The following is a 16,058-nucleotide window of genomic DNA, read 5'->3' on the forward strand; positions in this document are numbered from 1 at the left end:
GGGGGGGGAGGGGAGATTTTGAATTTTGATGCGCTCCGAGTGTTTGATGTATTTACTGATCCAGAGATCAATCGATGACGTGTTTAGGTTCCCCCCAGTCCTCGAAATTTCCCATTTTGATGCGAATTATGTACGTTTTTTTTAAACAAATTTTGGTGTTTTTTGTTTTTACTGCTGATTTCACCTTTCCCTTTTCAGATTTGATGCGCTCCGAGTGTGTTTGATGAATTTACTGTTCAGTTTATTTAGGGAAAAAAATCAAAATTTTGATTGGCTTTGCTTATTTCTCCTTTTCCTCGTGAGATTTGATGCGCTCCAAGTGTTTGATGAATTTACTCTTCAGTTTAGTTTCAAAAAAAGAAAAAAAATCAAAATTTTGGTGGGTTTTCCTTATTTCACCTTCTCCGTTTCAGATTTGCTGCGCTCCTTGTGTTTGATGAATTGACTGTTTAATTTTGATAACTGGGATTCTTTTCTATTTATAGATCTCTCATGTTTACTGTTCAATTTGTGTGTCTTTTGATCCTCGTGGTGTTTCAGAATGGAATCTATGTATCGAATGTGGATGCGTAATCGAAGAATCGGGTTTAATTCGGAAGCTTCAGATGAACTGCGCAGGGAGCTTCGTACTGCTCTAGGCACTGCAAAATGGCAGGTAATTTTCTATTCTTTTTCCTCAATTCCTTTCGTCCTGCGGCTTTTCACATGTTAAATCTTGTAAACTAATTTTCACAACTTTACTATTTTAGGGCGCATTCGGTTCGCGCTATGCAACATTCCTGATTATTTCAACATAACTAGGAATCCGATTCTTATAACTTAGATTACTACTAATATTGTATTACTGCATTTGGTTCAGTGCAGTAGTATAATGTCGGATTACTGCACATATAAGATCTGGCTGTTGTGGCCAAGTTTTGCGCGATCTAGTCCAAAGGATGCCGAAATAGCCTGTCCTCGCGCCTTTGCTAAAAAATTGCCATCGAAAGGAGTGCATATGCGAAAATACAGGCGATTTCTAGGGGTGTATGCAAATATAAATTGTTAAGGGTGCGCACGCACAAATATAGATCATTTTTCAATGATATAGGCATAAATTGCAACTCTTGACTTTTGAGTTGTATACATGCAAATATCCATTTTTGTTCTCTGTTCGAATATCAAATCCATTTGATTAATTGTTAAAATTCTTTTACTCAGTTGGAGGAGTTCGAGAGCGCGGTCCATTTAAGTCACGAAAAGTACTCATCGGAGGAGAACGCAATCACTAGGCATAGGCAATTTATAGTTGCAATTAAGAACCAAATTCGCCACACAGAGAGCGAGTTGAATGATTCTTTTACCGAAGAAGGGAAGCAGCCGCTTTCTTGGGTTCAATTAGACGATGAAGAACGCGACGATCTCGCGCTTTTTCTTTCTCCGATCCCGCAAACATCGCAAGAAGCAAAGGATATTACTAGCTATCACAAAGATGTAGCTGTAGATAGTCGAGATGCGAAATCTTTGGAGCCTTCCAAAAGCGGAAAAAGTGAAAACGACGGTCTCTCACAAGTAGCGCGGTCGAATGGTTCGTGGGAAATTCAAATTGACGATGAGAAGAGAGTGGATAGAAAATCGGTCGAGATGAGGCAGGATATGCCGAGTTGTTTGTTGAATCGTTTTGGTATTACAAGAAGTGTTGAATTTGTAGCGAAATTAAGGTGGTTTAGGAATAGTTTTTGGAAGGCTAAGAGTGAGGAGCACCTTCAGTTGAGGCGGGGGTTGTCGACTTACCTCGAGTTCAATGGAATCACTCCGTTTGTGCAGGTAAATTCCTCCTTGCGATGAGCTATTATGGTCGATATACAAACTGCTAATTTTCTCCATTGCTTCTCCTCAATTATAGCATTATTTAATTTAAGTCAGTTTGGGTAAGATGGGTGTTTGGTTTCCTGGAAAATATTTCAGAAAATAGTTTTCTGGCTGGAAAATATTTTCCGGTCGCTTAGTTCCTAGGAAAAGTAGTTTCTCCATAAAAGATTTTTTTTTCCAGATTTTGTGCAAAAGTAGTGTTTTCATTTTCCGGATTTTTTTATCCGGAAAACAAAATCCATGGAAAATGGTGTTTTCTGTAGAAAACTTTTTCCCCATAAAGCAGTTTTCCATGCTTTTCCGAGGAACCAAACACCCCCTTAACCCCCTTAACCGAATATCCAAAGATTTTGGTGGCTGAAACAGTTAAATTTAACAGAACACAACTAAAATCGAATAGCTGAGGGTTCAGCTCCAAAAAAAAAAAAAAGAGGAAAATTCAGGGACATGTTTCTGAATCGCTGTGTTTAGCCTTTGTATTCATCAACTGGGGACTGGATGTGATCTTAGTATATTCTATACATTTATCTTAGAACCAGTTTCAAGCTTCTGAAATGGATGTCACTATCACTTGCGTTGTCGGGTTTCTTGCTAATGCAGCGGTTTAGCGGCTTAACTGAAAGAAGCAGAAGCTGTTTCAGTGGCTGGAAGGAAAAGTCTGTAGTTCCCAATGTTCAGAAACTCTCCGGTAGGGTGGATGGAGTCCGACAGCATATACGTGGCGCCAGATACAACATGCTGTTCGGCCGATCTCTTAGGATCACTTTCTTGCTTTTGTTGAGTATCATATTAATTGGTGAGTAAATGCACTTCTGCTTGAACATCATTATCATTTTATTTAGTCGCATTTACCGATACACTGTCAAATATTTTTCACTTATTGCGCCGCAAGTAATTGGAAGCATCAAAAACATTAGATATCGCCTGCGTAGTCCTATCATATAATCTGTCATGTAATTGACCTTTTAAATTTCGCTATCTTTTTCCTACGACGCAGCTCTTAAATTTTGTCCCTTGTGCAAATTTCGCATCGATATTAAACTAGCTCTTGCATTCTCCTCTCTATCACTCCTTTTTATTTAGGCACGACCGATACTTAAATCTTGTTATTACATTTCTACTAAGCAGTTCGAATTTGTTTGCAGTGCCATTCCTCTTCCACTCGACATGACCGAGCCAGTCACGCGCATGGCTACTGAGGAGGTAATTTCTTGATCTCAACTACCGAAACACAACTAATTCAATTCTCGCAATTAACAGGCAAATTCAAAGTCGTAATCCAATTTGCGACAGAGCAATCTAATCTGTATCAGGCTTTCGACTCCTGTTTGTTTCAGGTTATATTTTGGATGTACAAAAAGAGTCACAAAAACTAGCCCAATGATAGAGGAACTTCTCCCGAAACGGTCGAGAAATTGTCGATTCCATATAGGAAAACTCCGAAGAATAGTTTTCAGCGGAGTGAAGCTCAAAGTGTTCCTAATTGTAATTTCCGCGACGATTTATAGTGTTTATTTGATTGCGATATTTAGGTGAATCAACTTCACCAGCTGTAGCAACAGTGTAATTGTAACAGAGTATATATGTATGTATGTTGATGAAAACATGCCTATTTTGAAGTTACTTTCTTAGTTAGCATGGCTTCAACTAAATGAGCTTCTGGAACTGGAACGTAAAAGTAGAAGCTTTAAATTGAAACTTTTGTTTGCTTTCGAAGCTGTCGAGCAGATTATGACGAGAATAGTAATCTCTGCTTGTTGCGTAAACTATGGCGAACTTTTGTATGGACCGATGGTATAATTTGTTGTACACGAGATGATTACGTCGCTCATAACATTTGAATTGCTTTTAGACAGGCTCAGAGCATAAGATTTTCTTCTTTTTTTTTTTCTATGCATGGGATGATTTTGCTGCTCATTGATACTAGAATTTTGTGTGCACAAGGAGAATCTGTTGCTCATTAATAGCGAAATTATTCGTAGACGAGCTTCGGGCTAATCTAACTTAAAAATTCTTGGCATGGGTTGGGGAGAAATTGAGAGTTGAGCGTGCGTGGAGAAACTGTCGCTAACCAACGAGTCAGTAGGGATGCAAACTGGGCGGATCCACCTAAAATGAGTCAGTAGGGATGCAAACTGGGCGGATCCACCTACAAATTCGGAGGTATGGGTTGGGGAGAAACTGAGAGTTGAGCATGTGCGGAGAAGTTGTCGCTCGTGGCAGATTCGGGATAAGTTAATTTTTATTCTATTTTTGGCTCTTATTTATCGGTCCATTCGGAGCAAATCAGGTGGACGAGAGTTTTTAACGGATCAAGACAGACTAAAGAAAGAAAGAGTTTCGCGGATCAGGACTGACTAAAGAAAAAAAAGGATTTCTCGCCCGCTGCTTAATTTTCTTGACGGATCGGAACGAATTATCTTTTTGAATAATTGCATATTTACCTCTTAATACTTATGAAATATCTTATTTATTCTTTATTTTTTTTGTTTCAAATATACCTCTTTCGTTATACAAAAAATACTCTCGCTATTATTACCCATTAATCATCTCATATTAAACCCAGTAAATAGAAATCAAAACATTTCTTTTGTTGTTAACTTAAGGACAAATAAAAAAATAATAATGGTAAAAGAGTATATTGAAAAGAAAAAAAAGTCAAAAATAAATACTTCTCTTCGTTTCTGATTTAAAATTTGTTACGATATAAGGGATATATTTAAAAGAATAAAATAGTAATTTTATAAAAATAATGATTAAATTTAACTCTAGAAATATATTTAAAAAAATCTTGAAACATAAAAAAATATTTAATAATAAAAAAATATATTTTTTTTTAGAGTATATAAATTACCCTTATTTTTTTATACATATTTTTCGGTTTTCACTTATCCCTCTATTCCAGAGTGCGAGGGGTTAAAAAAATAATAATAAAATACATAATATAACCAACTGTACGGTCCATTGATGCAGTGACGTGGTAGACCCGGTCCAGGAATATATATATATATATATATACACACACCATTGGTCCTTGCTCTTAAAAAAGATATAAAAAACCCTACGAAACCCCTCGGAGTCGACACTCCCAACCCCACCCCTCGCGAAACCCTCGAACCATCGAAGCTCCATTTTCGCCCCCCCTCGCTAATGGCGGTGAGATCTCTCTCTCTCTCTCTGTAGCTTTGTACGAAACCCTAGCTCGTTTGGTCCCCGAAGAGGAGGAACCCGATTCCAGTTTCGTAAAGCCTAGGTGTTTTGTTTCCTCGATTCTTCGTAGTGTAGAAACCCTAGGTCTTGGGCGTTTCCGTGTCGTTTATTTGGAGGATTTCGAGCTTTTAGTGTAGTCCAATGGCGGTTAGATCTCTCTCTCTCTCTATAGCTGTGTACAAACCCTAGCTTGTTTGGGAACCGATTGCGATTTTCGAAAAGCCTAGGTGTCGGGCGTTTGTGTGTGGTTACTTTTGGAGGATTTCGAGAGTTTAATTTAGTTGTTTTATTGGGGAACATCGATTTTAGGGTTTTGGCGGAAGGGGAGTTTTTATAATGCATACATTAAGATTGTGCAAGTGGGTAACCCTAATTTTTATTTCTGTTTTTGCTTTTCGCCTGGTTCTTTGAGTTTCGAAACCCTAGGCCTAGGTCATTTGCATTTTGGCGCTTCTGAAGGATTTCAACATGTTAATGTAATATCGGTGACATTGATTTAGGTTTTTAACCCCAAAGAGTAGTTTTTTTTATGCTTCCTTTAATTTTATGTAGTGAATTTGGCTAATGGGGTTTGCTCTTTACAGTGGTGTAGCTTTTATTTACCTTGTGTTGTTGGTTTCGGAATAGATAAGAAAATGTTATCTTGAGATTATATTCATTGACGGGGTATTTGGAGTGACGTAAGTATAATTTTGCTGTAAATCAAGTTCAGTAAGAACAATAATTTTGGTCCTGCTGTCAATCATGTTAGAGCACATACTGGATTTTTCCCCAAAAAATGTCTTTGGACAATTTTGAGGGAAAATTGTTTTCTAGAGATTGAATTTGTGGCTTGCCGGTAGATCTCCTTGGCTTAGTCAATCATGATGATTGAACTATGTTTCTGCTCTTTATAAATTTGATTTACGGCCGCATTGCAATTACATCAATCCAAACGCCCCGTTAGATGAAAATGTGCACCGACCCCGAACTCGAGACTTTTAGTTCTTCTGATTTAAGTAAATTCACTCCATTATTTTGGGGGGTCTTGCTGAATCCTGAATGATTATATTAAGTTTGACTATTCTGAACACTTCGTTAGCTGATGGAACACAAAAATTTATTGAAGAGTTTAAATAGTTATTTTACAAGAAAATGTTAGATTGTCTTTAACATTGAGGGACTAAATTGCAATGTATGAGAAAGCCTGGAGACGAGAGCTTAAATATAAGTTCAAGGACTAATCACAATATAGGGATGCTACAAGGATTATTTTCTTAGAGCTTGAATCATACTTATTATCGACCATTTTTTATTGTCTCGTATCACCTAAATCAAGTTTTGTTCTTCTCTCAGATTCATTGTAATCATTTCCTATTGCCCTGCCCTTATGCTCCACACAGATTTCCAGTTTTTTTTCTTTTTTATCATATTGATTGGATATCTCTAATCGCAATGTGGAGTACTATATCTGACTGCTCGCTATAAAATTTTTAACATTCTACAACTTTCTTTTTTTCTGAGTGGTAGTTTCTTTCTTTGTTAGATACACTTGTTTATGTTACTTTCTAATATTTCTTTGTTTGTGCCTCCTCCTTGTCATTATTGTTTAGGCCGTGCCAGTTAATCCGAAGCCTTTCTTAAACAATCTGACCGGCAAGCCTGTGATTGTGAAGCTCAAGTGGGGCATGGAATATAAAGGTGATTTTTTAACCCGTTTGTTCCTCCTTACATTACAGTTGCCAATAAATTGTGTTTGTTCAAATGTACAGAAATGATGCAAACTGTTTTTCTTTTGTCCTTTTTCTTTCTCTGCGCTTGTTTTTTTCCAGGTTATCTCGTTTCGGTGGATTCGTATATGAACCTACAGGTATCACTGCCAACATTATTTTTTGGGTTAATTATAAATTTAGTACTTGAAGTTTGATTCTGATTTCAATTTCCTCCCCAAAGTTTTAATATTAATGACTATATCCCTGAATGTTGTTCCGTGGAACCAGGAACTTCATCAGAAAGAAACACTGCAGTAACATGCGTTAAAATTAAAATCTCAAATATCTGCTGTGTCAATGAGCTTTAGAAGTAATGCTGATGTAGCATCCTTTTTCAAATAATGGGCCAACAAAAGAACTTAATTGATTTGCAGAGCGAACATCATAGACTAAATTTTAAAAAAAATGAAAATTTGAAGATATAACTGAAAACTAGGTCAAACTTCAGGACAAAATTGGCAATTAATGTGTTTTTTTGGTGTAAATTATGCAGCTTGCCAATACAGAGGAGTATATTGATGGCCAGTTCTCAGGAAATCTCGGGGAGATACTGATAAGGTAACCGCAGTTGCTTCTAACCATAGTTGTAATATTCTCAGACTTCCCAAGAGTTTACAAATAATTCACAAATTTATGGTTGTCCTGATATTTATCCAAATTAGTCACCACTTTTGTATGAATATTCACCAAAGATTAATAGGAGACTAACAGATAACCTATAGATTCATCGGCTAGTTTATGTATTAATTTGTAGCTTTGTTACCTTAAAATTGATGAAAGAAGGAAAAATGATTTCGTTAAGAATTTTGCACTTCAGTATTCTTTTTAACTAATATATATTTATATTTCGTTCAAAATATATATTTATATTTCATTCTTTGAACTACTGCTTCTTTTTTTTTTCTTTTTTTGAGATCTATTGATTTTACCGAACACCAACATTTTCAATCTTGTCATGTTTAAGCCGAATGCCAAACTTGCGACTACTCCGACTTCTTTGTCAAAAGAATTAAAATTCAGTAAGTTAAAGTGATCATATTTCCAGCTTTATTGTGTTTGTGTTTCTAAATCCTTTTTCAACCCGCTGCAGGTGTAACAACGTTCTATACCTTCGTGGCGTACCGGAGGACGAAGAAATAGAAGATGCCGAATGAGGCTTCTTAGATGTGTTAAAGGCGAAACAGCATCAATTTCCGTTCTCACTACTGAAATCTTCTTTATATGACTAGTAATAGCTTGATCTAGTTCAGCATACTTTTTACATAAACTTTGTATGTTAAGAGTTAGAATTCAAGAGCTCTATGTTTTAAGAGATCCAATCCCCACATGACGATTACTTCCTGCGACTGCCTCAGGTCGGCCTCCTTGATCGAGACACACACTCCTTTTCGTCGAGCAGGTACTCATTTGCCATAACTTTCAGCTGGGGAGTTATACGGTCTGTAATGTTCCTGATTATTGTGCGGTCGCTAAACTTCGTTTGTTGCATCAGCGTGCTCGAATTGTCAAATTTTCTTCTAGTTTTAGTATATTTGATGGTTTGAGCCCCTCATATTTCATATGTCGGAGAGGAATGTGAAACACCAGCAATCATTTCGAAAACACCTGTGTATAAGATGATGGTAAAGTTGCGTGAATTGTAGTTGTGTCGTGTGGCACTGCTAAGGAGAAGGGAAAAATAAAGATCCTTCGAAATGCAGCGACAACACTGCATCAGAGGTCAACAGATTTAGGATGAACTACCTGATTACCCGATTAGTTTGAGTGCTTTGAGAATGTTAGGGTTTTTGAAAGGCTAGTTCGGAAATGCGTTCTCTACGAAACTTTAGGTCTATTTTATGAATCTATAATTTTACCTGGCAAAGGTGATATTTTAACTCTTAACACTTTGGTATAATTCTGCATTTTTCTTTAGCAAGCAGCACTGCACAGTTATTCAAGATGGTTATGGACGTAATTGCAGCGTATTGAAATATTTGTTTATAATTACAAAAACCGCGAAAATGCAGTAACTACTGAAATATTTTTACCATCATCATAAAAATAGAAATGGCGCTACTCTGTAGTCCTCTAGGTAGTTACAACACAAAATATGTCTCAATCCAACCAAACCATATTTAAGTTCTTGAAGGAAAATCCTAACAGATACAATATGATAGTTACAATAATATAATGCTTTTTTGAAAAATTCTTTTCATCCTCGTATGTATGCAATGCGGAGACATTTGATCGAATGTTTTAAATCTTATGTAGAATAACTGTGGCCGCGAAAAGTTTCTTGCCCAAAAGGAGATGCAGTCCCATTTATACACATCATAATTTGTTCCCCATAAAGAGATGCTCAACACTATTAATTCATCTTTTACCAATCTAATAACAATGCTATTTTTTTACTTCCCAACTACCTACAAAAGATTACACCTTTTCTCTTTTTTTTCTTTTTGGGTCCCCCATCAACCTCACTTATCGCATCATATCATATGATGATAAATATATAAGAATATAAACATATAACACATGAGAAATCCTAAATAAATTTAGGGAGAAAGAAGAAACCAACCTTTTTTTCTTTTTTCTTGGTGTTTAGTGTTCCGCCGCTACCGGAAGGGCAAAGCTTACCACACATCCCTCTGGTATCTCCCTTCCATTTGCAAGCTTTTTACCATACTCTCTGTCTTGGAGCTATCCAATGATCCCTGTGTAGGAAAAGGATTTCCAAAATAAGAACAAGAACTCAAAAACATAATATTATCGTAATATGGGCTTTTCCGGCAATACAACATTGAGATCCATATATCGTCGGTTCGCGTACTATCCATGCCCCCTTATCACTTTGCTCGCATGTCCATAGCATAAAATGTAGTAGTCTTTCGATTAAGGGCGATGCGGCAATTACAATATCAATAAATGGTTTTGCTACATTTGGCGGGTTTTTTTTTTTTTTTTTTTTTTTTTTTACAAGCAAAGTACTTGAAATCACCAAACAGAGACTTCTAATGCAATTCTCGATATTCGGAGCGTACCTGGTCTTGAATAATAGTATGGAGAACCCTGTGCACATCTCTGGCCATGCCCTTAGCATCGCCGCACACGTAAATGTAGCCGCCCTGGTTTATAACGTTCCAGATGTCGGAGGCCTGCGAAACAGTGAAGCCGTGCCGTTAGAACCGCAAACTAAGTCCTCGTTTTGGCGTGTGATTTGCACCTCCCATTGTTTTTGGAACATGGAATGAGCTTCGATGGTAGATCTAAAATGAGAGACGTAAAGAGTTATATTCACCTTCTCGACCATTTTATGCTGCACATATTCCTTGCTGGGTCCCTCTCGAGAGAAGGCGAGAACTAGCTCGGAGAGCGCCCCAGTTTCAACAAAATTCTTCAACTCGTCCTCGTAGATGAAGTCCTACGAAACATTCAAATCACATCATCACACAGCGCGGGTTGCGTAATGGACTAAATAGTATTATCGGTATACCATCTTTCTGTTTCTGCATCCAAAGAAGAGAACCGCACAGCCTAGCTCGGCTCCAGACTCTTTCAGTGCAAATCTTTCCTGAGAATACCGAGTGCAATGGATATTTCACGAAAACCATTCGGCGAAAACAAACAATGATTTGTTCGTATATAGAGACAAGCATTGCCATATATCTAAATAGCTAACCTGTAAGAAGCCCCTGAAAGGAGCCAGACCTGTCCCCGGCCCAATCATTATGATTGGCACCGAGGGATCCGAAGGAAGTTTAAAATTAGAGGTTCTCACGAAAATAGGAGCCCAGCTACACTCTCGGCTCGCTTCCAATGGAACAGCATGCTGCAAAATAGCATAAATATGCGTGTTACAAAGAGATTGAACCCTAGATAACATCGCAACTATCGTAAAGAGTAACATCAATATTTAACAATTACATAAATAGATGTAATTGAAACCTAAGTAAATATCACAAGAGGTTTAAACCTTATGGAAATGAAGTGTTGCATAGATACCTAAGCGAAAAGAGCGCTATGTAAATAATTTGCAAACGAACATGAAGAATTCAGTCTCACCTTCATCCAAGTAGAGCAGACTCCTTTGTGAATCCTTCCTGTCGGTGTCGGCCCATACACCAATGCGCAAGTAACGTGAATTCTCGTAGGCGCCATTCTGCATATAAAGAGATAGAAGTCCTTAACTGCAAAAGTTATCAATCCAAAGGAGTTAAGCTCAAGGTCAAGTGATAATTACTTTGGCGAAGAAGATATTGAATAGTATCTGGGTTGCAAGCGAGGCGCGACTGCTGCGAAAAATACTCCGAGTGGAGGCTTGGCTGAAGGGAACTCCGCCATAACTTCCAAAAGGCTCCTCTGACTTGCTACTACCCATTGAGAGTATTCGTCCTGCACGATAAAAATATAGAAATTTGTGGGTAAAAATTGAAAATTTTGCCGTAACGTAGTTATGGATCAACAAAAGAAGGAACAACCTTTCCTGCAGGAGAAGCCAAAAATCTTAACCGCTCGGCCTCGCTGGGATCGGATGCATGAGCAGCCAATGCAATTAAAGCACTCTGTAGAGAATCAGTTCAGAAATATACATCAGTGGAGTTAACAAACAGGAAAAGAAAAAGAAGAAAAAAAAAGAGAAAGAAAATAGGAGTTTTGACACATATAACCCTGCGAAATCATCTATTCGCTAGTAAAAATTGGATTTCTGTATATGGCACTAAAAACTGCTGATTCTTGAAAAGATACCCCTATCTGAAACCGGGAAGTCATCCAACCCATGAGGGATATTGGTTTCATATAAGAAAAGATTTTTTTAATGAGAGACATCTCAGGTACAATGGCACAGATCTGTAAGAAACTTTGGATTCGTTTGGAACCCTTTCTAATTTTTTCAACTCAAATGTTATGTGAGTGGATGAGCCGGCATATGGTGGATTGTCTGAAATACATATATCTTGGGGTTTGATTTGGCAACAAAACACAAATTTACCACTGACTTTCTACTCTTTAAGTGTTATATCAGTAACATGGGATGAGTTTAATAGTTAAACAATAATTACAAAACGGTGAACTCCAACCGCCAGCGCATATCAATTGCATAGGATTTGAGTTTAAAAGGGCAAAAAAGAAAAGACAATAAGTACCAGATAAGGCCTCAGTTTGAAAAGGCAATATGTGAACATTCAGATTTCACAATAATTTATGAGCAAATAGATATTCTCGTAAGGGTATATACTTAAATTTCTCTACCAAAAAGACGAAGAAAAGCTTATATGCAGGAGATTGAGGATATTGGGAACTAAAACCAAAAGCTCACCTTCTTGGGTGAATTCAGAAGATCAGCATATCGTGTAAGTGCGGTTCTTAAGGTGCAAGGAGATGGGAAAGGTAGTGCCAAAGAACCACCACTGAGTGGCATGCCATCCTCTTTATCGGCGTGAATTGAGAAAAATGTGTCTGGGGAATAACCTAAGAGCCTTTCTGCCTCCTCCACGGTCTCAACAGCATTTTCTGCATAGACACTGACATGGTCTCCTGTCTCATACCTAACAAGAGGTACAGCAAATAGGTTATCATCTAATTGAGAAAGTGCAATCGATCTCCATTACTATCATCTGGTTTTAAAATTCAGCAGGCAATAAAAATGTTTCAAAATATGCTTGCTTAAGTTTTTAACAAGATCTACATTTAATAGATGGTATCAACCTTATTCAGATAAAAAGAGATAATTTTGTTAGCAAAAATTCCACTGTTTTTTGTGATTGCAAGATCCTCTGAACATTGGTAGAACGGATCCATCTAATTTCAAACATTTTTTCCAACTAGAAAGAGCAAATTAAAATCTTTAACACAGAATAAATGCATAGTGAGGATATTTATCAAGTTCGAAAAAGTTTTTATCTTTTTTTTTATTGCCCATAAACCCATGCCTGGGCCGTAGCGTAACAAATAAAAATAAAAGAAATCAAGCTAACAAGACATAAGCAGCATAAAAAAAAAGACCAATGGAATGTGTTAGTCCGGTAAACATTTGGTTGGCAATGCACTTCTAAAAGAAAATTCAAGTATATAGACTTACGTGAGACCAGTGCCAGCAATATCAAACTCCAAATGAATGCATGACCGGTCAGAAGCTGGCGTATGCAGCTCCCGCCGCACAGCCACATTAGCCCTGAAAAGAAAAGAACATGTTGGTTTAGTTATTACATGTCCCATGACCCTGGCCAGATCACTGGAATTTTCTTTAAAACCTGCATGGGTGCTGGATATCATAAACAGCATGGCCATTTGCAAGGCTCCAACTCTTCTCCAAATATTCGCCATCTTCACGGTTGATAAATACAACCCTATATTCAGGAATAGCAGCAGCGTAAGGAGTAGATGTGCCTGAAGTATCATCTTCGTCACGCAATAACTTATCTAACTCTGGCCATAGAAGCTCTTTCCTGAGAAAAACAAAAAAAGAAACAAAAATTCACAGAAAATATTAGTGTCTGAATCCTTGAAAGAAAAGAAATGGTGTATCAGAATTTGAAAAAACCTGATTTTTTTCACCAACATGAAACACTTCATACCATGCAGTGACGTCATCCTCAATGCATTGATCATCGTCTCCAAGACCCACAGGAACAAGGCGCTTCCCACCTACGAAAATTGAAAAAGTTGAATCTAACTCTAGCGTATGCAGCCACATAAATGAGGAAATGATACACAAAGAAAATTTACAAATAGCACAAAATCTAGGAACAGTAGAGAACAGTATTGTTATGCTAGTTATAAGAATCTACCCTGTTCAGCGAGGAGCTCATCGACCACCTTAGCGACCTTCAGTATAAAGCAGTAAGTTATATAAACAAAGTATTAGCATAGGATCCTAGCGGCTAATTAAACTTGAGAATTGAAGTTCAATGCAAAACCAACCTTGTTGAAATGCTCATATTGCTTGTTGCCTAGACCAAACACGGCATATTGAAGATTTTTCAACCAATCCCCCCTCTCATTTCCCTGTAATTTAAGCGACAAATGAAAAAAAAAAAATTCATCGACCAACAAAAGTAAAAACAAAATAAAACAAGAGATTCCATACTGGTAATTCGTATCATTCTTACCTCTGTAAACCATTTATAAAACCTTGCTGCATTATCGGTTGGCTCACCATCTCCGTAGCTACAATTCAGATACAAAAAATAGAAACTCCGTTTAGTTTTTGCACAAATGAAAAAGTTCAGTACTTCTCAGTTAAAAGGTCGGAATTTACGTTGCCATGAAGAATATAGCGGAGCTCTCTTTCTTAAGCTTGTCCTCGTATTCCTCATCATCAGCAGCATAATCATCCTATTTATTGGAATATATGCACATTACCACTGTGAGTAAAACACCAACTAAGAAATTCAAGATAAAAATGTACAACAATCCCCTAACCGATAGGCAGTGTTGAAGTACAACAATCCCTCAAATTTGATATTTTGTTGAAATTTAGCAGTAAATTTTGTTAATATTACTGTTTCTGACACTTTTTCAGCTGCTGGAACTGCAGATTTCTTTAAACATTAGCAGCCGATGAGTGAAAGAGCGATTATAAAGAATCCCAAATTCAATTAACTCAAAATCAAAAGAATCAAAAGTTGATGGATGTCAATAAGGGATAAACTATAAAATATCCTAATAAAGTCGATTCCACGATTTCAAAATGTCCAAGAGGCTATAGTTAAGGGGTTTCAAAATTTTAAGTCATCTTAGCGCCCCAGGTCAGTATTAAGACGCATCTAATGCTACTACACATAATGCAGTTGAGACGAAAATATATAAAAATATGCTTCTCCATTTTTTTTCTATTAAGGCTGCAAAAAATATATCGTAATCTTACTCATTGCAATATATAAAACAGCATAATTCGTACAAAAACAAACGTCATATATACTAAAGAAAAGAAGGGAGAGACAAAGTGTTACCAGATCAACCACTTTAAAAGTGGCTTTATCATATCTCGCTTTAGCCTCCTCAGCTAGTGCCTAAAAAAAAAAAAAAACCCAAAAAGTAGGAAATAGCAATTAAAAACAAGTTAGAATTAAAACTGCATATGGAAAGGAATTAAGGAATCGTAATATCGTATCATCCGAGATGGAGCCCTAACCTTGGCGAATCCCTCCGCCGTCCCCGTTTGCGTGCCGAAGAACACGGTGACCTTCTTCCTCCCGTCGTCCGCCTCCGCCTCCGTCTCCGCCCTCGCCGCCAGTGCGCCGCGCGCGGCGGCGCGCGCGCCTTTCGGGCGGGCGCCGCCGCCGCTCCGCACGCGCCACGGAGGAGCACGGCGCAGCCGACGAGCGCGCGCGAAAGCGGTGGTCAGGATCGCCAGGAGCTCCGGCTCCCGGCGATCGCCGCCGCCGCCGCGCGCGAGTAGTCCAGAGGGCGAGGAGGGTTCGCGTCTCCGATTGGCCATCGTCCCCGATCGCCGCGGTGGATTCGATCAAGGCACCGATCCCGCTGATTCCTATCTCAATCTCTTCGTCGCTCCTCGCCCCTCGTCCTCGTCTCTTCCTCGCTTCAAACACCCCCCTCTCCCCCCCCCCCCCCCCCCCCCCCCTCTCTCTTCTTCGTTTTCTCTGCCTGTTCCTCCTCCTCCTCCTCCTCCTCCTCTCTCCCGTGCTCGGCTCTCTCTCTCTCTCTCTCTCTCTCTCTCTCTCTCCCCCTCTTCTTCTTCTTCTTCCTCGCTTCGATCTCTCCTCTCCTCTCCCTCTCCCTCGATCTCTTCTACTTCGCCACCACTCTCTCTCTCTCGATCTCTCGATCTCTCTCGCGCTTGTTCTAGAGGTTTCTTTTTTCCCCTTTTTTCGTGGTGGTGAATTGCGGCTACGCGAGGGATATATATATATAGGGACGTAGAGGGAAGAGAGAGAGAGAGAAAGAGACTCGTGAGAGTTAGAGAGAGAAGGAGAGGGAGAGAGATGAGAGAGAAAGAGCGTGTATGCGTTTTAGAGAGAGAGAGAGAAAAAGCAAGAGTATAGTGGAGTGGTCGGTCCAAAAAATATCCGATAAAACTTTGATTGGTGAGCTTGATTTGACTAACGGTTTAGTTTTTATCAATTTAACATGTATTAAATATTTTATTTAATATTAAAATTTTTTAAATAATTTTAAATTTTAAATAGAGATAAAAATAACACGTATCAATAAAATGAGTCCTGTTCTCAAAACATAAGGACAAAAATTTTACCGACATAGTCCCCAAATAAATTTATTTGAGAATTGAGCGCACCTATCCCA

At 38.2% G+C, this 16,058-nt stretch overlaps 3 protein-coding genes across 5 annotated transcripts in view; 2 read left to right on the plus strand and 1 right to left on the minus strand.

Annotated features, from left to right (window-relative positions):
* LOC109718560 (syntaxin-61-like) overlaps window positions 1-3,549 on the plus strand; it is a 4,123-nt gene extending 574 nt beyond the window's left edge. Inside the window, exons 2-6 of the mRNA XM_020244849.1 lie at window positions 541-655; window positions 1,201-1,806; window positions 2,452-2,647; window positions 2,997-3,054; window positions 3,189-3,549. Coding sequence (XP_020100438.1) covers window positions 541-655; window positions 1,201-1,806; window positions 2,452-2,647; window positions 2,997-3,022 — 943 coding nt within the window. The 3' untranslated portion in view covers window positions 3,023-3,054; window positions 3,189-3,549. The remainder of the gene's footprint in view (window positions 1-540; window positions 656-1,200; window positions 1,807-2,451; window positions 2,648-2,996; window positions 3,055-3,188) is intronic.
* Window positions 4,879-8,131, plus strand: LOC109718288 (probable small nuclear ribonucleoprotein F). The gene is made up of 5 exons (XM_020244451.1): window positions 4,879-5,007; window positions 6,654-6,741; window positions 6,873-6,910; window positions 7,306-7,370; window positions 7,903-8,131. The coding sequence occupies exons 1-5, from the start codon at window positions 5,002-5,004 to the stop codon at window positions 7,964-7,966; spliced, it is 261 nt and encodes an 86-aa protein (XP_020100040.1). The 5' UTR covers window positions 4,879-5,001; the 3' UTR covers window positions 7,967-8,131.
* Window positions 8,326-14,933, minus strand: LOC109718285 (NADPH--cytochrome P450 reductase-like). 3 transcript variants are annotated; one of them, XM_020244447.1, is made up of 19 exons: window positions 14,929-14,933; window positions 14,747-14,806; window positions 14,053-14,129; window positions 13,904-13,961; window positions 13,716-13,799; window positions 13,583-13,619; window positions 13,370-13,439; window positions 13,046-13,240; window positions 12,874-12,966; window positions 12,112-12,340; window positions 11,273-11,356; window positions 11,035-11,186; window positions 10,857-10,953; window positions 10,474-10,623; window positions 10,288-10,365; window positions 10,093-10,215; window positions 9,836-9,949; window positions 9,373-9,508; window positions 8,326-8,417 (listed from the first exon to the last, which is right to left on the minus strand). In XM_020244447.1, exons 3-18 carry the CDS (start codon window positions 14,058-14,060, stop codon window positions 9,428-9,430), a joined length of 1,653 nt encoding a protein of 550 aa, XP_020100036.1. In that variant the 5' UTR covers window positions 14,061-14,129; window positions 14,747-14,806; window positions 14,929-14,933; the 3' UTR covers window positions 8,326-8,417; window positions 9,373-9,427. The 3 variants fall into 3 exon arrangements, with proteins under 3 accessions (XP_020100036.1, XP_020100037.1, XP_020100038.1); XM_020244448.1 differs by lacking the exons at window positions 8,326-8,417; window positions 13,583-13,619; window positions 14,929-14,933 and having other exon boundaries at window positions 9,020-9,508; window positions 13,336-13,439; XM_020244449.1 differs by lacking the exons at window positions 8,326-8,417; window positions 14,747-14,806; window positions 14,929-14,933 and having other exon boundaries at window positions 9,020-9,508; window positions 13,336-13,439.

Source organism: Ananas comosus, linkage group 12, assembly GCF_001540865.1.
Source record: "Ananas comosus cultivar F153 linkage group 12, ASM154086v1, whole genome shotgun sequence".
NCBI lineage: Eukaryota > Viridiplantae > Streptophyta > Magnoliopsida > Poales > Bromeliaceae > Ananas > Ananas comosus.